At 42.2% G+C, this 25,058-nt stretch overlaps 2 protein-coding genes across 3 annotated transcripts; both read right to left on the reverse strand.

The window, feature by feature from the left end:
- Positions 1–267: 267 nt before the first annotated feature.
- Positions 268–4,068, reverse strand: LOC307037456 (extracellular calcium-sensing receptor-like; the record flags this gene model as incomplete). Its single annotated transcript, XM_079678340.1, has 6 exons — positions 268–1,239; positions 1,703–1,826; positions 2,030–2,257; positions 2,427–3,221; positions 3,357–3,654; positions 3,836–4,068. 6 exons carry the CDS (start codon positions 4,066–4,068, stop codon positions 332–334), a joined length of 2,586 nt encoding a protein of 861 aa, XP_079534466.1. The 3' UTR covers positions 268–331.
- A 7,185-nt stretch (positions 4,069–11,253) lies between these two features.
- Positions 11,254–23,986, reverse strand: LOC307037475 (uncharacterized protein). 2 transcript variants are annotated; one of them, XM_079678364.1, is made up of 11 exons: positions 16,837–19,929; positions 16,415–16,529; positions 16,098–16,232; positions 15,816–15,902; positions 15,333–15,440; positions 14,928–14,991; positions 14,601–14,662; positions 14,054–14,256; positions 13,343–13,502; positions 12,461–12,567; positions 11,254–12,219 (listed from the first exon to the last, which is right to left on the reverse strand). In XM_079678364.1, exons 1-11 carry the CDS (start codon positions 16,921–16,923, stop codon positions 12,148–12,150), a joined length of 1,200 nt encoding a protein of 399 aa, XP_079534490.1. In that variant the 5' UTR covers positions 16,924–19,929; the 3' UTR covers positions 11,254–12,147. The 2 variants fall into 2 exon arrangements, with proteins under 2 accessions (XP_079534490.1, XP_079534489.1); XM_079678363.1 differs by lacking the exons at positions 11,254–12,219; positions 12,461–12,567 and adding an exon at positions 23,960–23,986 and having other exon boundaries at positions 12,588–13,502; positions 16,837–16,930.
- Between the last annotated feature and the right edge of the window lie 1,072 nt (positions 23,987–25,058).

Raw genomic sequence — 25,058 nt, forward strand, 5'->3', positions numbered from 1 at the left:
CAATAACAAGAAGGGCATTTTCCTGCTTGAAAATAAGTCTCAGGAGACAAGATGAAATTTAAGTTTAGTCAAATGTTTTATGCAAGACAATATTGATTTTATTATTTGAATAACAATTTCTGGCAATTAATCTGAAATCACATAGGAGATTGGTATTTTGGGTCTGCATATCATTTTATTCTTTTTTTATTTGCATATATACATATTGGTTGAAATGATGGTACATTGCATTCTATTAAAAGGAGTCATCTCAATATGCTACGTTTCACAGTAAAATAACTCACAGTTGGAAACACTAAAAATAAACTAATATAATTGTAGGGTTCCATAATCATTTTAGGACTCCCTTTCCCATTATATATTTTTTTGTATTCCTCTCTGGTTTGAGTAAGATGATATAACATTTTGGGATGAAAATACAAAACAGCAGTCCAAAACTGGAGGACAGAATAGCAAATATCTCTACAGCAACACTAAACTTTCCAGGAGAGCTTACATACGCTGGGATGAAAGTGATCCATACGGCGCAGAATATCAGCATGCTAAAGGTTATAAACTTGGCTTCATTAAAGTTATCAGGCAGTTTCCGAGCCAGAAAAGCAAGAATGAAACATAAAATGGCCAGTAGTCCTATGTACCCAAGTACAGACCAAAAGCCCAAAGCTGAGCCTAAAGCACACTCTAAGATTATTTTGTTTTTGAAGTCTTTAAAATTCTTAAAAGGAAAAGGAGGAGAAATTGTTAACCAGAGGATACATATCATTACTTGTATTAGAGTGAAACCCAGAACAGTTAGTTTCTGCTGGGCAGGCCCAAACCACTTCATCATATTACTGCCTGGAAGTGTAGCCCTGAAGGCCATTAGCACCACTATAGTTTTCCCCAGAACACAAGAGATACAGAGGACAAAGGTGATGCCGAATGCTGTGTGTCGCAGCATGCAGGACCAATCTGAGGGCCGACCGATGAAGGTCAGAGAACACAGGAAACACAGAGTCAAGGAGAAGAGCAGCAGGAAGCTCAGCTCAGAGTTGTTGGCCCTGACAATTGGAGTTTTCCTGTATCTGAAGAAAATCAAGGCCACAACAGCTGTGATGCATGTTCCAAATAAGGATGCTGCAGTGAGCAGCGCTCCCATAATCTCTTCATATGACAGAAACTCTGCCTCCTTCTTTACACAGGCATCTCTTCTTTCATTTGACCAGAACTCAGGGTGACACCGCACACAGGTGACAGAATCTGAAGAAAAAACGTGGTAAACATTATGTATAATTATTTTTTAATTTTGTATTTGTCCCTACGTTGCATATTTTCTAAGCATACAAGACATACAGCAACTAATAAGAATATAAAATGTTTTGCTTATTTGTACAATCACAAGTTCTTCGCAGGGATTTCTATGAAGTTCTATGAATAATGAAATGATTTATTTTAGGTAGACTTGAAGTAGAAACATTTATTTTACATTGGTGCTTTAATATAATGCATTAATACTTAGGAAGACTTTTGCATATATTTATATAGCTGACTTCAGAATTCTGTCTCAGTATCTGTATATGTATCATTTACAATTATTTGTTATGTAACGATATTGTGTTTTTTTCTTCTTAAAGGACTGCATGGTTTTGAAATCCCCCAAAAACCCACTGCAATTTCTTAAAATGAACAATACATGTTTTGTCTTCCATTCATGTAACTACACCTGTAATGTTGCTGATGTCTCCCTCTGCACATCTTATACAGTCATAGCAGCAGACAGGCATTCCTTTCTGGAGAACCTTGCGAGTTCCTGGAAGACATTTTTCACTGCAAACTGACACAGGCACCTGTGGGATCAAATTGACTATGAGAAGAAAGAAAAAGATTGGCCTTCACTTTGATTACTGTGTTGCCTTTGCATATTTCTATTTAAAATGTTTATGCATAACAAACACACATTATGACGTGCATGACTAACAGTGTCAATTTCATATTTATAATGAAAAAAATGAGTGTAATTAGCAACGACATTGAACTTAGAGTATTTTACCTGTTGGGAGTTCTGTGTCCAAGTTATAGACTCATTTTGCAGATGTAGCTGTTTGTTTTCAGGTGAAGATGCATCATAAAGGCCAACTGTGACAAACTCCACAATGTCATTTTCTCTTGGCTTCCAATTTATAATGTCATACTTTGCTGCTGGGTCTCCATTTTCATTGAAGTAAACCTCTTCTCCTTCCTTTGTTTTAAACTGAATAGTTCTTATGTGCTGTAAAATCTGAAAAACAAATATCCGTCAATGCAGAACATAATTTGAAGAATGTGTTGTGGTCCAAGTGTTTTAACAGCATGAGAGACAGCAAAAGTTTAATTTACGTTATTGTAAACATGTTGCTTGTTGATGTGATTTTATGTAAAAACTTCAGTAACATTGGTTTTCAACTCACCGTAGATGGATCTAGCTGCACCTTGGTGTTACATGTTTTGTTACAGCTGAGGATAAAATGAAGTGCGTGGGCCGCAGCATACACTCCTTTATAGACATTGTTAAAGATAGGCATCAGAGACATATCAGTGAAGATATTTTGCACTTCAGTCAAATCTTCACGTCCAGTACATTCTTTCTGATTTCTTGATGAAGACTTTGACCGCTTTAACTTACAACTAAATAACGTCTCATAAAACGTTGTAAACATTTCATTATTAGATACATTGAGTGGCCTCACATCCAACATGAACTCCCTCATGCCACTGACATGTGCTTCGGGGATGGACAGGCCTATAGCACCATCTAGAATGTGATGCTTATCCGAGGCTGCAATTTGTGAATCAAGTATCCAGCCCTCAGATCCTATCCACTGGTACCCAGTCAAGTTGTGGTGAGAAAATTCATGTATTATCACATCCAAATCCATGCCGGAGAGGAAAGCAATGATCACCTTGGAAGTGGAAGCCTTGATAATGTCAATTATCTTTTGTATTTTGTCTGGTGGATCGGTTCTAAAGAAGGACACAGAGTACTCAAGACAGATGCCAAGCTGCTGGGCCGTTTCTGTGAATGTGGCCATACCGTTGTTTCCATAATCATCATTTGTTCTAATAGCTCCAACCCAAGTCCAACCAAAATGCTTAACCAGCTGTGCCAGGGCTCTGCTCTGGTAGTAGTCACTGGGTATTGTTCTGAGGAAGGATGGGTACTTGGATTTATCACTGAGACAGGCACAAGTAGCAAAGTGGCTGATCTAAAACAAAAAAAACAAGTTATATCCCAACGTAAAGATTCAGGATATAAAGTAGTTATACAGCCAACTACAATCCCTTTTGCTATACATAGTTGCAATAGTTGAATATTAATAATAACCAAGAATCTTACCCACCATTGGAATATGAAAGGGTCCGATGGCAGTAGCCATAGCCATGCAGGGAGAGGAAGAAGTTTCTCCCATAATGGCCTGTACTTGGGCAAATCTTGTACATGGTACTTCAGAGGGTTGTGATACAACTTCATAACCATTTGCAAAGGCCAATGCAACCCTCACACTTTTGGCAATTGAGCCACAGGAATCATAGATCCTATAGCCCAGAGAGATGCCAGGCAATAGGTCTGTGCTGTTATTAATCTCCTCTACGGCAAATAGCATAGCCTGGGCAAACTGGAACCCTCTGAAATCCAAGCTTGATGCAAACAGTTAATAATAATTAGTCAAAACAATTCCATCAAGTAGAAAGAGTGACACAGTACATGGAAGTATTTGATGATAAAATCAAACACAATAGGAGTATATCCTCATTTAAATATCCAATGTTATACCCTTTCAGAAATTTGAAGCAAAATATTGATATGGTATACTGTTACCTGGTGCATTGCAGTGGCAGTGGTATGTCCATGTAGGAATCCCGTCTGTTCTTCCAGCTGTTGTGGAAAGAGAAGATTCCCCCCAACATTATGTCCCCATCCTTAAACATCTGAGGGATCTCAGGGTCCCCTCTCTGTGTGCACACTGGCTCCTCAGCCTGAGAGAAAGATACCATCAGCAACAGATGTAAGAGTGCCCATCCCTGCTCCGGCCACCTCTGTGTGGATGACATCTTGTTTGAGCGAGACAAAACAATTCAGTGTCATCACATGAACCCCAATGTAAATTTAAATTGGGCACTTGTATTTATATATTGAGGAGAAACTTGGCAAAGAATAATGGAACATTGATTTTTTATCTCTGTGGACTTGGGGGCAAAGGAAGGAGGCGCCAAACAGGAAAAGGGTTATTTGCCTTACCAAACTTACTGGTACTTGTGTGCTCTCGATTTATCTGCTAAAAAAACAACTCTTATTCAATTATTTCTCAAAAGATCATATCTTGAAACTTCTCTAACCCAAAATCCATGGACTATTTCCAAGTTGCCTTTTATAGTTAAAGCCAGCTTGGAGCATGCGCGTGAACTGTGAGCGCAGAAGCCTCGCAGTGCCGGAACTGTGGCACGCTTAATTTTGCCACTTTTGCGCTTGAGATGAGGTCCCACGCAGTCTGCGTGATCTGCTTGTAGGGAGGGGCGGGCTTGGATGGTATGTTTTAGGTTTGGCAGCTTCAACTTCAGTAAGCAGTTTTGTTTTTTAAGAAATCTACCTAAGGATTAGATATAAAATGCATAAATAAAGAAGCATAACATTGATCTAAGGAAAAGTGCAGTCGAGGAAGCCGATGGCCTCGGTAGCCATTCGGATCATGCCTTCTGCCATGCCTTCCCTGAGCCAGCTAGCCCACCTACTTTCTGACTTATCTTGTATTTTCTGAACCCTGTGAGCCTTCAGTCGACCTGTTGACCAGTAAGCCTGACATCCTTCGGCCATGTCTCAACATGTCTAATCTTGCCATTTGCAGGACGTTCTTCCTAGAAGAAAGCATTCACCATGCCATCTTTGCGGATGCACAGCCAGATCATCAGCAGGCCATCTACACTGACAGCCAGCCAGATCAGTCTTCATTGACACCTAAAATCAGATGACCATCTCGTCCAAATCATCGGTTAGCCTACCTGACAGTTCCTGCACTGCTACTCTCACTAAACAAATAGAGCATTATTAATTTTCTAATGCACTTACACGTCAAAAAGAACATTCAAAGGTCAGAGGGTTGCACACCTTTTATTCCTCCAAATGAAGTAACTTTTCTATAAACATGCACCAGTGGCGAACCATCAGGGCCTTCAAAGTATTCAGAGAATACCCTGGAACACTTAACCCAAAAAATCGATTTAATTATATAAATAACACGTATGTAAAATGAATAAATTAGAATCATATCTGTGTTGTTGATCTATAATATTACAGTGTTTTGTTGATTTGTTTGTCCTTCTCGGTCCATGTACCACGTATTTCAGTGGTTTTGTGTTAGAAAAAAAAAAAAACAATAAGATATTTTTCTGGGTCTCTGGGTAGAATATTCTTCAACCAAGGTATTCTATTTCCTTGATAGAATGCCCTGGCCGTTGTACTGAATGAGAGCGTACCTTTGGATTGACAGTTTGATCAGCAAATCATATATTGATTTGCTGCCAATGGGCGTATTCTTTCAGAGTTTTCCTTGGTTCCAGGGTATTCTAGAAAGCCCGGTAGTTCACTGGCTCGAGACAGAGGATCTAGATAAATGCCACGAAGCAATTCATATGCCGTTTTATTGTTTTTAACGTTGAAATGGAAAGTGCAACAGGTGAAGATGATGATGTTATGATCTGTTGTGAGTACCCTTTTCAAGACGACAATTCAGTGAAAAGACGGACATTATAACGGCGGGGGGCGCGGCAGCGGAGGTTTGTGTCTACCATAGACTGTATATATAAATGGACGTAGGGTCCGTGACGTCAAGCACAGGATTCTGCAGTAGGGGTGGGTGGATCGATCCCAAAATATCGATACTTCCGATATTACGTTACATTTCAAAATATCGATACTCGAGCCAATAGGATCGATACTTTTATACTTTTTTTCCCGTCTCCTCTACTCGTCAATTTCTTCAAAGAACTATGTGCAAACGAACACAAGTATGTGCTCTTTTCTTCTCTCTCCATGCTGTCATATCCCCCTCGAGGCTCGCGCAGCGCGTCCCTGCCTGAACGCCGATTATCAAGCTGACTGACAGCAGCCGGCAGGGCAGGATAGCAGCAGCCAGCGACTCACGAGTGCAAAACACACACGCGCATGATGGTTGAGAGAAAGAGCAGCGTTGTGTGGATCAATTTCACAACTGGCAATTAAAACTTAGCGAACTGTGATGTGTGCAAGAACACAGTTCGCTACTCTGGCCACTTTGTATTGTTATTTTTCATGTTTGCACTTTACATTTGCAAAAGTAAAACGTTTATTTGTCTATAAAAACTGTCCTGTTTTTATTCATGAAAATTAATTCAGATTTAGTCTATTTATGATGATTTCAGCTCAAAAACCATGTCATGCAGCTCCCCCCTATATGAAAGTACATAAGACGCTTTTCATTTAAAAAAGTATCGGTATCGGTATCGGCGATACTGGCCCTGAAATACTTGGTATCGGATCGAATCTAGATTTTGTGGTATCGCACACCCCTATTCTGCAGAGTTGCCGAGAAGCCCTTAGTAGGCGGAGTCGGCCACTAACGGCTCGACAGTGACGTCAGAGATCAACTCCCGCCTTCTCCAGCCTGATCCAAATAAGGGCAAAGAGGCGGAGCCGAGGCGGGACCTGCTGCCACCGAGCTGAAAGTTCCAGAGCTAGCTGAAGCTACCAAGAGTGTTGCCAACTTGGCGACTTTGTCGTTAAACTTGGCGGCTTTCCAAACCCTCCGGCTACTTATTTTTGTCAAAAGCGACTAACGACTAATCTAACGACTTGTAATGGTGTTATTAGGGACTTTTCTGGTGTTTGGAGACTCACATATTGTTCTGCAGATAACGAGCTGCCGTGAGCCCCTCAGCCCTCCCTTAGTACTCACAGGCGGTACACTCACAGTTGCCTCCCGCAGCAGCTCAGCTGCAGTCAGAGCAGAGAGGAGACAGCCACACTCTCCCGCGTCGAGACAGCTTCAGTCACTTAATCACCTCGTCCACTGTGTGTGCCTCTCTGTGACAAACTAAACATCCACGTAGGTCATCATGTCACAGTCTAAACTGTATTCACAAAAGTACAGAGGAGTGGGAATCAAACCCTGAGTTTAAAGGATGGTTGAAGACATTTATTGGAGATGACACACGGGCATACTATACTGCCTTTATTGTAAGGGATATTTCTAATAAAAACTACTAAAAACTATTTCTACTTTCTACTTTTTCTAATAGAGACATTTCTGATCTACTGTCGTCTGGATTTACTCTGGTGGTTTCAAGTTCTCATTCGTAACACTCCGTTCGATGTCTCACTATGGGATGCGCCTCATCGCGGAGCAAACAGAAGCATCAATCTCATTACGCCAATCCTGATTGGCTGGTGATCTTGACGTCAGCGTCAGTGAATCTAACCCCTATAAGTAGCTTGCGCTACGCCGCATGCATCATTCAAACACCTTTTCTCGCTTCAGAGCACATCTCTACTGGTAGCCGGGCTAGCTCACACAGTCCACAGACGGAACCAAGCTATCCAAGCTAACTTCGGTCGACGGGCGCTCGCCGGCTACTTCTATATATACTTCTGCAAGAAGACTGTTAATACTAACACACCAGTTAGTGTTGCAATCTACCTCACCGTTTCTTTCTTAATTAAAGGTAAGGTTTTGATTTTTCAACCTGGTAACACACCTGTTAATAACTTGCCTTTCCTCACTACCGACGCCAAGGTAGCGGGGACGGTTTTTTCTTTTTCTCTCTCACACCAGAGGAGGGGAAGATAAAAAGGGTATTAACACACCAGTTAATATTCTTTGAGAATAAAATTCTACACCGTCGTTTTTTCTCCGGATTAACGACAGGTGGGGAATGATTTTTTCTCAGCAACGTACCTGTTACGAGCGGGTCCTCTCCACGCCGTCACCACGGCGACCGAGATGGACGCTTCTCTCCCTCACACCAGAGGAGTCAGAGACTCGGAGGCTCGGCTCTGCGGCTGCGGGTTGAAGATATCAGGCACAGACTCACACCAGGTCTGCTCGTCCTGCCTCGGGCTGGAACACGCCCAGGAGGCTATCGACAACCCCGGCTCATGCGGACATTGTGCCCGCTTCACCATCAAGAGCCTTCGCCGACGGCTAGCACGCCAAGCTAGCTTGTCAGGTCAGGACTTCCTCATGTCCTCTGATTTACCGGACGGAAATCAGGACATGAGGGCGTCCGCCACAGAGATTGTAGCCCCGCACTGTGTCGGTCTGGGGCTCATCAGTAGTGGCAGCTGCAGAACCGGAGTCCCGCGCCGTGTCAGGCTGGGACTCGGTGGCAGCGAGGGACGTGCGAGCGGAGCCCCGCGCTGTGTCAAGCTGGGGCTCCCAACTGGACCTCACCATGGTCTCGCCCGCGGATGATGTCCTGGAGTTGGACTACATGGAGGACGAAGAGGATGTAACCTCTGGATTCCTCCTGTCCGACTCTGATGAGCAAGACGATGATGTCTTCGTGTCATCAGCTCAGGCTGCAAAGCCGGGAGCGATGGCTGCTCTCCCGGGCGATAGCACACCAGCTTCGCCCTGTCTGAGTATGGACCTGCAGGCCGTGTGTCAGCGTGCCGCAGCCAGACTAGACATCCCATGGCCCGAAATGGCCAAGGAGACCTCCAGGTCTCGCTACGAGGGGAACAATTTGCCCCAAGCAATGAGGACAAAGAGGCAACTCCTGCCGGTCTTCCCGGAGATGTTGGATGAGGTGTCGGTCTCGTGGAGAGACCGGCCCTTCAGCAACAAGGCCCCAATCCAGGGTGCCTCCTCCCTATGCTCCGCATACCGCCGATGGAACCGCTGGTGGCAGCTCACCTCCTCCCGAGGATTGCGACTACACCGAGCAGGAACCACACGCTGCCGGCAAAGGCAGACCGGTTGCAGTCAACCATGACTGAACGGTCCTACAGAGCCGCATTGTCTGCCAGGGCTTTGAACATTTGCTCGCTGCTAACCGCTTACCAAGCGGAGCTCTGCGAGGATCTGTCGAGTAATCCTGGACCGGCAGTACTGGACGGGATAGCCGCGATCACGGACATCTGTCTCCGCGTTCAACGCTGCACCGTCCAGGCCACGGGAAAGGCAATGGGAATTATGGTGGTGCAGGAAAGAGCTAGATGGCTCAACCTCACCAACCTACCAGACCGGGAAAGAGAGGATGTGCTGGAAATGCCCATCGTTCCCGAGGGGATTTTTGGATCTGCGCTCGCTTCTATGCAGAAGAGATGCGAGTTCAAGAAGAAGAAAGACGAGGCCCTCCACCTCTGTCTTCCTCGATGGGTCCAGCCGCTGCCTTCACAGTGGCAGTCCTTCGCCCAAGCTACCTCAGCTGCTCGGTTTAAAGTACCGAAACAGCAGAGGTCACGGCCCGCCCCGAGTCCCCAGCCCAGGCAGGAGACGGAGGCGAATTGGCCCAGAAAATCTCCGGTTCCGGCTGCAGCCCAGGCGCAGCCAACACGGAATTTCGGTCAGCAGTCGAGGAAGAAGAAGCGGGCGGCCTGACAGCCTCCTCTTCTCCCCTCCGTGACAGAGCTGGAAGGTTCCCCAGCTCCAGATGTGTTCCCGCTGCCTCGAGAGATGCCTCAAAGCCATCGTCAAGTGCACCAAAACACATGTCACAATATTGTTCTGTTTTCTCGGATAAAGCATTTTCCGCTGACACATCCAGGCCTCAGGCTGAGGGCGCAGCTCAGAAAAATGAAAGAGAAAACAATAAAAACAATAAAACCAATAAACAGCCCGCCATTTGTCTTGAGAGCAGCTACGGCCTCTCTCAAAAGTCGGACGATGAACGGGTCTGTGAGGGCACCGCCGCCACGCGCATGCGCAGTAACGACTGGGGCTGTGAGGCTACCACCGTCGCGTGCAGGCGCAGTGCCGGCTGGGGTTGTGAAGGCACCTCCGTCACACGCATGCGCAGTGTCGGTGGGGACTGTCAAATCGGGGTACCACCGTGTTCAGACACTAGAGGGCCCCATAACACAACAAATAGAGACTCAGAGGGCAAATGACGTGACATCTCCGCTGGCTCTAAGGAGCGAACAGTGGAAGATGCTCACAACGTCTGCTTGGGTGTTCAAGACAGTTACACGGGGCTACAGACTCCAATTCGCTGTCACCCCCCCTCGCTTCTCGGGCGTTCTGTATTCACAGGCCCGAGGGGAGTCAGCCCACATTCTAGAAAGAGAGATTCTCTCACTTCTAGAAAAGAAGTCTATATCTATAATACCCGCCGAGCGGAGTCAGAGCGGCTTTTATTCCAAGTATTTCCTCGTTCCCAAACGGGGAGGGAACGGAATTCGGCCAATACTAGATTTGAGGGCTCTGAACAAATATCTAAAAAGATACAAATTCAGAATGCTCACTTACACATCTCTGCTGCGTCTCGTGCGACAAAACGACTGGTTTACATCAGTCGACCTGAAAGATGCGTATTTCCACATCCCAGTATATTACCCACACAGGAAATATCTGAGGTTCGCATTTCAGGGTGTCTGTTACGAGTACAGAGTACTTCCCTTCGGTCTGTCTCTCAGTCCAAGAGTGTTTGTACGATGTACGGAAGCCGCGATAGCCCCGTTAAGACAACAGGGTATTCGCCTGGCAACCTACCTAGACGAATGGCTGCTTCTCGCACAGTCGGAACAGGAGGCTATTACGCAGACAAATGTCCTCGTAAAGCACCTGTTCAATCTGGGTTTCATAATAAACACAGAAAAGAGCATGTTGTGCCCGGCACAGACTGTAATCTTCCTGGGTTTACACCTGAACTCGGTGCCCTTTACAGCCCGCCTGTCAGCGGAAAGAGTGAAAGCTTTCAGAACTTGCCTAGCTCATTTCCAGCTGCTTAAACATGTTCTTTTCAGATCATGCCTGCGGTTACTGGGGCTCATGGCGTCAGCCATCCTGGTTGTACGACTGGGACGGTTACACATGAGGGAGTTTCAGCGCTGAATAGCCGCTCTAAAACTAAACCCTGCGCCTCATGGCGCGCGGAGAGTGATGGTTACTGTGAAATGCGTAATGGCACTGCGCCACTGGCTGCACCCGACTTTTCTGGTACGGGGCGTACCTATGGGTGCTGTCCTTTCACGGAAGGTGGTCACCACAGACGCATGTCTGACAGGCTGGGGTGGCTGCCACGTTACAGCCACGTGATGCTGTTGTTGTGACAACGTGGCAATTTACGTGGAGGCCACGTGATTTTGTATGGTTGAAATAACGTGGTCACCACATTGAAATGTAACGTTGAAATGTAACGTTCACACCACCTTTAGACCACTTTCTATTTGCAATTATATTTTCTTTCGATTAGCTTTAATTATGTCAAAGTAATCAACACAACTCAAATTTTAATAATACACTTCTTAGACAATTTTATTTGCATTTCAATGGTTCAAATGCATAATACATCATGACACGATTCAAATGGACAGATAGATATATATCAATAAGAAATTCCATAAACCCATAATTAATTTTAGGACATGTAGACAGTAGAATAATATTTTTTATCATATTTCTACAATTATGGAAATGTAAATATTCTCTGCAAACTTAAGGTGTATAAGTAACCAGTTTAATTTGTATGTTCCTGAACAAAAGAACATAATGAAGCCATGGTCAAATGTAGTAACACAAAGAGGGATACAAATGATATCAATTGCAATCTCTTTATATGAAGGCATAACAGGTTTACCTAAACTACTTTCTAAGTACCTCAAGGAAATAACCTAACAATAGATAAAACATTGTCCAAGGTAATACAATAATAGCTGGCCAGCTGAACATTTGTGGCTTTCGAACCGAGACCTTGTAGACTAAATGAACATTTACGTTGGTGGCGCTATATGTATTTATTCAGTTATTATATATATGAATGGCTGTAACATGTATCTACTACGTAGGTGAATTTAAATGAAATAAAATATTTATTTATTCAGTTATTATATTTTTTGTACAAGCTGGCCGAAACGTCCGCCCCGACAAATATACCTGGCCAAAACGTCCGTTGGCCGAAACGTCCGTGCACCAATGACCAGGCATAATATGTGAAATGTTAATCTGAATCTGTATCTGTATCGACATCGACTGCAGATGCGACGCTCTTCCTTCTCTTTGCAGCAGGTTCCTAAAAAGCAAGAATGCACATTAGGGAATACATGGTATATTAGAAAATAAAATCCTTAATTGTTCCTAATTGATGAGTAGTGATAATGATAACTAACTTTGTGAGAATGCAAAGATTTAAGTACTGATGACACATACTATATGTCAAAGTGGTAAATGTATGTGATATGTAAATGCTTTATTGACAGACATTTGGAGAGATGGACCAAATATTTAAGTAAGTCACTAGAATCCACTATCACCTTGTATTTTGGCCCTCCTTTTTTCTTCGGTGCATATTTGAGATTTTCGGACAGTTGCTCCTCCACCTCGGAAGCCTTGGCTTTAGGATGGTTTTTCAAGCATGCTCCTGTAGGAAAAGTAGCACAAAACTGCTAACCCCAAGCAATGCACGGTATATATATATGTATATGTACAGGTGAAATAATTAACACTAAAACAACTATTCCTCACAAATCTTATCTAAATAATCCTAAGGCAGTTTTATATTTTAATATTTGTAATTAGAATGGTATTCACAGACGAACACAGGATACATCCCCCAAATCTTTACTGGCACCAAATATTCAAGATTGCCAGACAAATGGGTTTCTTGCTGAACCATTTCCCTCATTATCATGATCACCCACTGGGGACCAGTATCTCGCACTTGGGACCAATATCCCCATTAGCGCCGATGTAGGATCAATATCCCCCATTATCACCCACCTGGGACCATTATCGCTAACCGAGATGATTACCCCCCATGAACAGCTGAAAAATTTACGCGGTAGTATGGCCAAACCCCGGAGAAAAATTAAGAAAATCCAAGATGGCCACAACAATAAAGATATAAAAATAGAATCAGCACCAAAATCATGAGGGTTCTTGGCCCATGGATGACCAATACTCATACAAATAAGTAAATTAGAATGTCACATAGTTTTTGAAAGATCCACTAACGAAGATGCAGACCCAGACACGTACCCACTCATGCACATGAAACATAACATCCCCAAAATGGTCGTTTCGGTTATAATAAATGATAATCAACATGTTATATTGAGTATCTCTGGAGTGCATCAGGCGAGCTTCATAAAATACTGAAGAAGCAATTGCATGCCATTTATGACTTAAACACTTACTGATGAGGACCTTGGTGACCGACAGGTCAATCAACGCGTTCTTGCCCTTCTTTCCCTTGAGGCTATACGTTGACCATAAGGCATTGGTTCCCAACTTGGAGTGCATCCTCCGGATGGTGTCTCCGATGTTGTGGCCACCCAAGGAAGTCATATAGCATGTCTGCAATGTAGATAATTAGTTTTCTTAGTAAAAAACCCTTGAGTACATCCAAGTGAAAATGCTAAATTGTCAGATATATATAACAAACGCAGCATTGAATATAACTACTACAGTTTTGAAATAATTCAGTGGTCCCAATTATGTCTGTCTGTCTATCTATCTATCTATCTATCTATCTATCTATCTATCTATCTATCTATCTATCTATCTATCGATCGATCGATCTATCTATCTATCTATCTATCTATCTATCTATCTATCTATCTATCTATCTATCTATCTATCTATCTATCTATCTATGCCTGCCTGCCTGCCTGCTGCCTGCTTAGGTGCCTGTCTGCCTGACTGTCCGTCTGCCTGCCTGTTTAGCTGTCTGTGTGCCTGCCTGTCTGTCTGCCTATCTGTCTGTATACCTGTCTGTATGTGTGCCTGCCTGCCTGCCTGTCTGTCTTGGTGTCTGCCTATCTGTCTCTTTGGAAGATGGAGTTACTTCTTCATAAAATGTAAGCGATTCTTAACAAAATAAGTTTTTCTTTCACAATGGAACATACCAATTGTCTCTTGAAGGCCTTATCTGTAAGCCTCTCACAAAGCCTATCCAGCTCCTCAGTACTGCTGACAGGGTCTGGTAGTACATCGTCCAACTCCTCTCCTGCTGCTCTGCTGGCACTTGTCAAGAAGCGCAGCATTCTAAGGATTTCCCCCTGTGACTCTTCAAGGTTTTGCATACGCAGCAGCATCCTGCTCTGGAATCCTGTAGCAAGATAACACAATTCCACATTTTTAAATACTATGCTTAGAATTTGCATCTATTCACCCACATACATGTATAATGCATTAAGGCAATTGCGACAAATGATTCATTACATTTCATGTTGCGTTGAAGTTAAACACATATTTCAAGCAACGGCAAGTGCTAGATCCCAAGCTAAACGTAAATGGAATGAGAAAAAAATGCGAAAAGGATGCCATAATCATCAATCAATTTGTCTCAAAAGAACACAATGTTTAGAATGAAGAAATCAAAATTGAATATTTTCTGGATCACAATTTTGAAAAATATTCTTGAAGTAAAACTGTTACATTAGGCTTTGTTACCTGTTGGCTCACTTTCAGGATTTATTGCAGCAGATGTAGAAGCTCTGGGTGTTGTGGGGGTGCTGAAAACATAACATGAAATTATTACTTCACTGCAGTACATGCCAACAGTAAGCCATAGTTACATGGCATGAGTAGTAACAGAGATTCGCTACAACTTAATATCAGATTGGTCTAATGTACTACATGTACTAGTCTAAATGCTTTAGCACAGGGTGACTGTACCAATGAATGGCCTAGACCAATCATGGTGAGCAATGAGATATACATGTACGTACTACTCTCAGTAAATACTTGGGTAAAACTACAAAGCCTCAGATTCCTTACCTGGTATGGAAGGGTTGCTTTCCTCCACGATGATCCTCAGACAGTCGTGCACTTGAAGTCATCACTGTATACAGAGATAGTAATGTCATTAATTTATAAATGTCTGTATCAGAATATTTAAATTAATATAAAGTGAAAGGCTAAATGGAGCAAAGTGAAAACAGTGGTGCCCCTTTTGAGTGACCTCATTTTAAGACCACCTCTCTTGGGAGACCACTACAGCATGCACCAATGGCTACATATCCCATGCTATTGAACCTCTTATGAGAGACCACCCTTTATGACAGATCGGTTTGGCTTGGCAGATGGGGTGGTCTCTCAAGAGGACCAATGTATATCATTACTCGAAACAGTTTTTTTTTTTAAATATGAAGACAAATGCACAATGTCAATAGTCCTAAATACCTGATCTTGTGTCACTGTTAGGACACACAGGAGACTGGATTCTATGCCCAGAAATAGACCTGGAAGGGGTACTGGTACTTGGTGATATCGCTCTCGGTGCAGAACAGCCTTAAACAGAATTTAATGAGTGCGGTTATCGATAAAACATTATTAATGCATTTTTCATTAGGACATGAAAGCAATACTTTATTTTCAATGCAAGAAGATACTCCCAAAATATCAATTTACCGGTACTGATCTACCTGGTACTGCATAAATGTCTGTACCAAAAAGTAATCATTGTTCTATATGTCAAAATAGCCCATAGTTAGCCAGTTAGATACTGTGTTTAAGAAAAGGTTGGACCTCCTGGGAATAAAATTAGCATACAAGCAAATGCTGTTTTTTTCCTTTTGTGACTCAAGCTTCATGTTGAAACTAAAATAATTGAAATTAACAGTTGAGGATATAGCTCTACTTGATCCTTGTGCCAACCTCATTTACCATTTGTCCGTTGAGGAGGTGTTGGTAGCTCGGCCAGAACTAGAGCAGGGACACTGTCACTTGCCTCCAGTATCTCCCCTTCTTCGTCTGTATTAACATTATTTAATAAAGATTAACAGGTGAAGTGAAGCACCACATTAAATGACATTTAATAAAGAAAACTGAAAGGCTTAATATTTCTTATTCCGTTGAACTGTTTTTCTATTAATTTGTGGCAATTATGAAGCCATCTATGTCGTCACATATTTAAATATACTCTTATGCCCAATTCTCTGTATTTACCATCAGCATCTTCAGTTTCTGAAACCTGAAACTTTGCAGGCTTCTTAGTTTTCCGTCGACATTCTTCTGTGTCAGTCTCTACATTGGAGGTATCCTCAGCCTTTCTCGCCCTTTCTTGAGCCTTCTCATAGGTGTCTGAAGTTGGAAACAATATGTTATATTAAGAGACCTGATATACTGACAAGGTAATAAAATTAACGTCATTCTGTTTCCTTTTTTCACTTCAATTTATTACAGTTCCCGCTTAGTACACAAAACTAGCATGAATTATGTACTTAATCTAACATTTCAAACTGTAAATATTAAATGCTTCCTACCTCCAAATGAAAATATCCTAACTTCATAAAGCTTCCATTTCTCTTTGTCAGGCAGCACCCCTCTCCTGGCTTTTGAAGAGGCTCCACCCCTTGCTGGCCAATAGCAACACAGACGCTGAAATATAACAACAGCGACTGAATGTAGTTTAAATGTTTTAATGAATTGCATAGTGATATACAGTGGTCCTGTATTGAGATCAAGGGCTATACATCCCATGTTATTGAAACTCTTATGAGAAGTGACCTCTCTTAAGAGACCACTTTTTTGGCCTCTAATTCCTCTAAAGGGGGAAGAAAAGCCCCCTAGACACCACCGCCCCAACCAACCACATATGTGAAACGCTTTAAGTTCCATTTTTTATCAAACAGCTGCAAACCCATATATTTGACAATGTTCCAAGTACATGCATGTATTTACTTACATCTCTTGTTGACTGTATCCATGACTTGTGGACGACTTCAACAGCCATCTCTTCCACAAACTCTACTACAACAAATTCGCCCGACATCTTTTACCTGAAGACCAAGACACAAAAGCTGTTTATCACTAAGCTTACTATCATATATTTAATTGCTACATCATCTGTGGTATACTTTGGATAAACTATAACCCATGCAGAACAACTAAATACTTGCAAACTTTGTAGCAGTGGTGCTTATTGAAATGAAATAATGCACTTAACTATTATAATCCATGCAGAATGGTAAGAAACACCGCCTTTCTGCCATTCCCTTTCTCGACCATGATGGCTTTAGTGTGGAGGCTTTTTCTTGTCAGGAGCTTCATGCAGCTGTCGTTCAAGTGGATGCAATATACTCCAATAATCTGGGAATCGCAGGGCTCCATGAAGACAGATTCAGTTCTGTTGTACACCCTGCACAACACTTTCTTATTTCCCTCTTCATCTTTCTCATTTGATAAAGCCACCGCCTCACAACAAGATGGACCATCCAAAATAAATGCATTGTTCGGCTTCTGTAGTTGCATGGTGCTTTCTGCCCTTGTCAAACATGTTGTGCATGGAGCGTTTTCCAACTCGTGAATCCTTTTCACAATCTGTGCCAGGGCATTCTTCCCAGAACGGACCATTCTCTTCATCTTATGGAGGTAGTTTTCAAATGGGAAGGCCGCACAGCTGTCCAGGCTTCCAAACCGCTCAGCATCAGCGGATATGTGGAGCATGGCATGCACGTTGTACACAAGGAACTCCTTGCCATAGAGTTCACGACCCCTCCGTACAAAGTAGACTAAAAGGTTGTGAGCATACTCCTTATGAATTTGCACAAGAGTTGGTGAAACAAGAATGCACATAGCAACAGATATGGCCATGAAAAGATCATAAAGGTCATTCCTAAGAATGCCTTTGAGCACCAGCTTTCCTGTATACAGCAAAAATTGACGGTACTCAGTAGCCTTCCATCTTTCAATATCTCCAAGGCCTCTGGGTTTCCGCGCAAAACTATTTGGAATACACCTCCGAAGGTCCAGAAGTTTTTCACTGATTTCTTCTATGTGTGTCGCAGGGAGCCTCATTTCCTTTTTGCCTCTGACCCACAGAAGAATTAGCCTTTGTGTGACCCCAAAACAGGCCTGGTGCATATAATCCATAGAAAATACATTCACAGCATCCACTTGAAGAATAGTGAAAGGGGAAACTCCTTTATGGTGTTCTTCTTGAGACTGATCCCTGAATGACTGGTTTGTTCTTAGCACAATCTTGTCAATGTCTTGGTATGTCAGCCTGCCATACCAAACACCTCTCTGCGTACATTTTTCACAACCGTAGTATCCAGAATACTGTTTTGTAGCCCGCACCATTGCTTTTGCAGGAGCATCGCAAACGATGCACTTCAGTATCACTTGAATTGCATTTTCCTTGTACTGAATGCCATGTTGCAAGATGTGATTCAATTCTGTTATTGTGTCAAGTAAGAAATCTAAATTGCTTGGTTTTGAATTGCCACATGTTATGGCAACAGGGAAGACAGTGACTGGTTCCATCATTATTGCACACAAGACTGGCCACACACATGTATTCGAGCTGCGGAAAAGAGGGAGACCATCGATATTGAAAGAAATTTCAATGCTGTCTGTATTGTGCAGTATTTCCTGGGGGTACTTGTCCAAGGTCTTCACCAAGGAATCTTCAAGTCCCAAATATACATAACTCATGCCCGATTTTTCTTCAGTTGTCACCTTCTTGTCTGTTTTTAATAACGTACGAGCTGTTGATGGCAGATTCTTATGTCCAATCTTGAACACTTTGAGTAGGTCATCTACTGCCATATGTTTTATTTGGTGTGCATTGACCCATGGCACTAAGTATTCAGCTACCGGTACATGTTGTTCTTCTTCTTCTGATTCAGATGAAAGGATGACTGGATTTGCGTCAATGAAGTCCCACATTGACCCATCATCATCGCTCTCAGCATCAGCATTTTGTCCATTTTCTTCTTCCACAGACTCGCTTTCCAAAGTAACATGTTCGTTCATTGGAACATCAGCTGCCTCATCTGAATTGCATGCAACATCTAACACAAAGTCAGTAATGTCACCATCACTGTCACTGTGTCTTGTCTGGACCTTTTTATTCATACGTGATGCCGATCTTTGGGCTGAAACCCACTTTCTATTGTATTGTGTACGACGCCGCCTCTTCTCATCCATTTTGCTGCAAGACAAGATTGCGCATGTATATGATCAAATTAAAATAAAAAAACATGCCCATGCAGGGGTGGATCCAGGAATTGAAAATAGGGGGGGGGGGGGCAAGCCCCCCTGGATACACTACTGCCATGCACCACTGCCTGCACGGTAAGATTGTATGTTCCTCATTTCTTTTAAGTTAAGAATATGAGCGATCAACAAATATTACTACTTTTTGCCCCATTGCAATTTGTACAAGGTTTAGTTGCAAATGCTGATGGAAGACTATTGATTACTTCAGGATGTTACTTTTTCCAACTTAATCAACTTAAATAAATTCAGGGCAAAAGATAATCATAAAAACATAATTTCAACTGGCTGAAAACTATCAACCAATGTCCATTCAAAAACATAAAGAGTCTGTTACTCTGAAAAGTTGAATTTTGCATAGATCTAGACTACATAAAAAAAAAAAATATATATATAGCAGCCATAATTTAGCATCCTCTAGCTTTCTTGATGGAAATTCACTAAAAATCTGCAGTGTTCAACTTCACATTGTCATCTAAATTACCCTTCTAAAGTTCTATAACCTTAAATACCAACTTCTAGCATTGAAGGACCTAAACACAGTGTGTACCTGTGTTTAGGTCTTTCTTAGCCAACTTCATGCTCTATTATTAATCTACAATAAAGAGCCAGCGACGGATCCAAAGGGGGCGGGGGGTGCATTGCAGCAAGGGGCGCAAGGGCTGGGCGCAGCGTGGGCGCGCGTGGCTAGCTCTATTAGGCTTGCCCATGGTCAGCCTGTCGTAAATTCCTTTACATTCCCATAGAGTACGTTCGTCTATTCATTTCATTTCATTTCATTTCATTTCATTTCAAACCTTTATTTAGACAGATTAGTCCCTTGAGATCATCGATCTCATTTACAAGGGAGACCTGCATCATTTAGTTCCACATGAAACATAAAAACAACATACAAACAACAGAGGATATCATATTTACATATTCAACATTTACAAATACCCAGAGTGTCAGAAAGCATTTCATTTAGACATGCCTTAAATACATTCAAAGAAATAAAAATGCTCAATTTCAATTTTGCCTGTAGACTGTTCCAAGCAAGTGGAGCTGCGCACATAAAAGCTGTCTTACCTAAGACAGTCCTTACTCTTGGCACATCTAACAAGACTATATCCTGTGATCGCAGACAATAGCTGCTTGCAACTTTCTGCTTTATCAATGAACAGATATAATACGGGAGTTTGCCCAACATAGCTTTATAGATAAAAGTGTACCAGTGACTGAGCCTCCGTACAGTGAGTGATGGTAAACCTGCCTTGGTATACAATGTACAGTGATGAGTAAGTGCTTTACAGTTAGTGACAAATCTCAGAGCACTATGATACGCAGCATCTAGTTTGCTTAGGTAGTTGGCAGGTGCATTCATATACAGCAGATCACCATAGTCCAGCACAGGTAAAAAGGTCACAGTGACTAGCCTTTTCCTGGCCTCAAGCGAGAAACAGGACTTATTCCTGAAAAAGAAACCTAGCCTAACCCTCAGTTTTTTAAGCAGGTTATTGACATGAAGTTTAAAAGAGAGACAGTCATCAAGCAAGATACCAAGGTATTTGTAACAGGCAACAACTTCAAGTTTTGTTCCTTGCGTTGATACAATATCTAAAACAGGCTCTGGTGACTTTTTAGCTTTTGAAAAGAGCATTATCTTGGTTTTATCCACATTTAAAAGAAGCTTTAGTTCAGAGAGCTGAGTCTGAATAATGTTAAAAACAGCCTGTAATTTAACAACCGCCTCCTGAATGGAGGGACCTGCACAATACATCACGGTATCGTCCGCATAAAAATGTAAAGTAGCTTCATCCACATTTTCACCTAAACTGTTGATATATATGGAGAATAAAAGTGGACCTAAAACAGAACCTTGAGGAACACCATTAGCTATGTTTAACCACTCAGAAGACAGCCCATCAAAATGAACACATTGGGACCTTTCAGAGAGGTAGTTCACAAACCACCCCACTGCATGGCTGGATATGCCAATACTGAGTAGCCTCTGCTTTAAGACGCGATGATCAACGGTGTCAAACGCTTTGGAAAGGTCAATAAACAGAGCTGCACAACTCTGTTTATTATCTAGCATACTAGTAATATCATTTACCACTTTCATTGTCGCAGTGATGGTGCTATGTTTCTTCCTGAAGCCTGACTGATGTTTAGACAGGATATCATTTATACATAAAAACTCCTTTACTTGTTCACTCACAAGTCGTTCGAGCACCTTAGCCAAAACTGACAATTTAGAGATTGGCCTATAGTTATTTAAAATAGTTGCCTCCCCTCCTTTCAGTAGAGGCAGGACATAAGCAGACTTCCATACTTTAGGAATTGTATTTGTGCTGAGGGAGAGGTTAAAAAGAGAAGTAAGAGGTGGAGCAATAAAATCTGCAGCTATCTTTAAAAAGAAAGGTTCTACGTTGTCCGGGCCAGCCGGTTTCTTAGGATCTAACTTGGATAAAGCTTCATGGACAATACCAACAGTTAAAGGAGTAAAACTGAAAGGGTTTTCCAGACCACATTGTTCAGAGTCAAGGACTGGAGCGTTCACAGAAGCAGAAGCACAGTCAGTGACAGAATCAAACAGAGAGCCACAAGAGACAAAATGCTTATTAAAGCAATTTAGCATGGTGGCCCTGTCTGATATAATGCCAGATGCTGTGGTGAGGTACGGAGGTAGCTCATTTGGGATATCACCAGTGGAAATCGATTTTATGGCTTTCCAAAATTTACTAGGATTATTCAGGTTTTCTGTGGTAACTGACAAATAGTACTTTGACTTAGCACTTTTGACATTTGAAGTAAAGCTATTCCTTAGCTGCCTAAAGCGTAGCCATTCTACCTCTGAGCCTGATTTCCTAGCCTTTGCCCAGGCATTGTTTCTCTCATGAAGGAGACTGGACATTTCAGCAGAAAACCAGGTATTGTTTCGTCCCTTCACTCTAAATTTACGCAGAGGTGCATGTTTATCTATAATTTTTATAAAACCAAGATAAAAATAAGACCATGCAGTTTCTACATCAGCACACAGATCGATTTTTCCCCAATCAAAATCAAACAGATCATGTAAAAAACCCTGCTCCACTAAGTGATTTTTATCTCTCTTTGTGATGATGCGTGGTTTAACTTTTTGGACCTTAGTGTCCCTAATTGTGGCTACAACACAGTGGTCACTCACATCATTAGCAAATACTCCCACAGATGAGTATTTATATGGAACATTTGTTAAAATTAGATCAATTAAGGAGGATTTATTTGGGGACTTAATATTTGGGCGAGTAGGACTGTCTATAATCTGAGTAATGTTCAAAGAGGTACACAGGTTTTTAAAATCCTCTGACACAGAAGTTAACCAATCCCAATTAAAATCACCAAGCAGCACTATTTCCTTGTAGGAAAGTTGAGATAACAGTTTTGCCAATGAAGATAAGGAGTCCTTGACAGCCGAGGGGGCCCTGTAGCAACCCACCACCATGACCTGTTGACCCTTTGTTACTTCGACATTCACAGCTAAAAATTCTAGTTGTTTACTAACAGATTTGGAAACCATTTTTGTTACACAAAACTTATTTTTCACATAAATGGCAACGCCACCACCTTTTTTAGGACAGTCAGTGCGATATACATTGTAACCATTTATGTAAATGTCAGAGGCCAAGATCGATTTGTCTAGCCACGTTTCTGATAAGACAATGACATCAGCATCAGTTGAACTCGCCCAAATACGGACAAAATCTAATTTAGGTAACAGACTGCGCACATTTAAATGAATTAAACCTAACCCCGATCTAGAAATAAAATCAGCAGGAGTAGCTATTTGACTAAAACTACCAGGTGGACCCGGATTTGGCTGTACATTTCCTGATAGTAACAACAATAAAAATACCAAGCACCTTTTCCTCTTAATCAACACACATACATTTTCAGCTGTTCTAGAGTCACCAGCAAACTTCGCAAAAGTGAGATTAGAGTTCAAAAAACAATTCTGAAGGACCATTGTGGCAGGCATGTGAGAAAGACAGACATTTGACGAAATGAATGTCCGCGACAGTGCAACTAGCAATTGTTTGTGCAACCCATCCGAACCTGTACAGGGGATGTCCACTGCGGGCGGCAGAACGGACCCGCATCCAGCAGAATTGTCAGGATGACTAGCGAACTTCTCCTTGTCCAGCACAGTCAAAAAAAGGCACAGCAGAAACACGACATTTGCCATTTTCCCAGTCCAGCTCAACAGCATCCACGATGTTCCCGAAGCAAAACCACGTCAGGACAGCAGCAAGGAAATAGGCAATCAGCAGTGTGGCAACACTCCGGTTTCTCCGCGGTATCTCCAGACCAGGCCTCCCCCGCACAGTAGCACCCAACAGGTGGGAGTAGGCCTCTAACAGCAGGTGGATAGCGGCCTTCAGCCGTGGGAACCACCACCAGCAGAAGCAGAAATGGGTGGACGGCAGGCCCTCAAACCGCGGCAGATCCTCCACAGATCAATGGCGTTAAAGATGGAACATAGATGGACATAGATGGAGCCTATATATTAACTGGGTAGTCGCTATCTATTGAAAAGTCGGGACATATCTCAACCAGATATAGATCTCCCACGGATTTAATGTAAGCTTTGTTCACACAGCCCAGCGGCCCTGCTGAAAAAAACAACATGGAGGCCGAGTCCGAGATTAGGCCACACATGAGGCCACAAGGCACCTGCTTAATTTCGGCAGAAAAAGTGTAAAATATGCTGAGAGCTGTGCATAGAACACTCCCCCATATGTTCATGACCCGAATTACAAAACTTTAAAAAAGGATGGCTTCCTTACCTGCAAGTATATAGTGAAAGTTCTTGACTTGAATAAAAAAACCGCGGTTTAGGCCTAACCAGCGCCGTATAGATAGCCGTATAGATAGAAGAGTTACGACAGCGGAAGTCCAAAAACGGTTATCGTCACGTGGTTCATGCAGACGAGAATCGTTCACCGGAAGTTCATGGCGGGCAATGTGAATGCATTGATAACAGGAGATAGAACTTCGACTTTTGGTAATTATTAGTGAATAAAGGTTTTGATTTGCAATATTTATACAACAAATCGATATGTGTATGTATTTACATCAATATGTTTTAAAAAATAAAATAGAATTTGCTAATATTAAGTGATAATATTAGGATTAGTGTGAACAACTAGTTTACATGTTAGGCTAACAGTGCCTTGGTTAAAGAGCCTGTTGCTGTTTATTTATAGCTTTGAATTCTTTCAAACCAATATTATCTTCTTAAACTTGTATAGTAGTCAGGAGCATCACTTTCTAATGTTTATTGATATATTTAGAGGGAGGGGATCTAAAGGAATGCTTCAAAATTCAGATTAGATTCATTTCTACCATTTTCTTAAATTCATGGTAGTTTCAGTAATCCCATGGTAATTGAGGACACAAGTTATCTAAATGACTAATGTCATCTTTATGGCTTTCAGAAAGGAGAGGAGACCGACAGGTGACTATCAAAGGACTAGCAGCAGCAGCAGCAGCAGCAGCAGCAGCAGCAGCAGCAGCAGCAGCATGATGATGATGATGATGTTAAATGTGTTGTTTTAGGAACATCCATTGCAAATACATGGAATTCAATAAACATTGAATAGCATATCATGCAGTTTGTCTGTGCCTTTTCCTCCGTGTTGTCCTGGTTTGCTGTGCTGCCTGGGGATGCTCAAATCGCTCTGAGAAAGGAGTACGAATGTACGGCTTCCCCACTGACACAGAGCGGAGGAAAAAATGGCTGGCACAAGTCAGCAGGAGCAATTTCATGACCAACAGCAAAAAAATATGTGAGGTTAGGTTATTGTATACAAACACTGCATTTGCACTTTTTCACAAAACGAAAACCACACCATTGGGAAAGCTTAATGTTTTGTTTAATACAAA

Source organism: Notothenia rossii (genome assembly GCF_949606895.1).
Source record: "Notothenia rossii genome assembly, chromosome: 4".
NCBI lineage: Eukaryota > Metazoa > Chordata > Actinopteri > Perciformes > Nototheniidae > Notothenia > Notothenia rossii.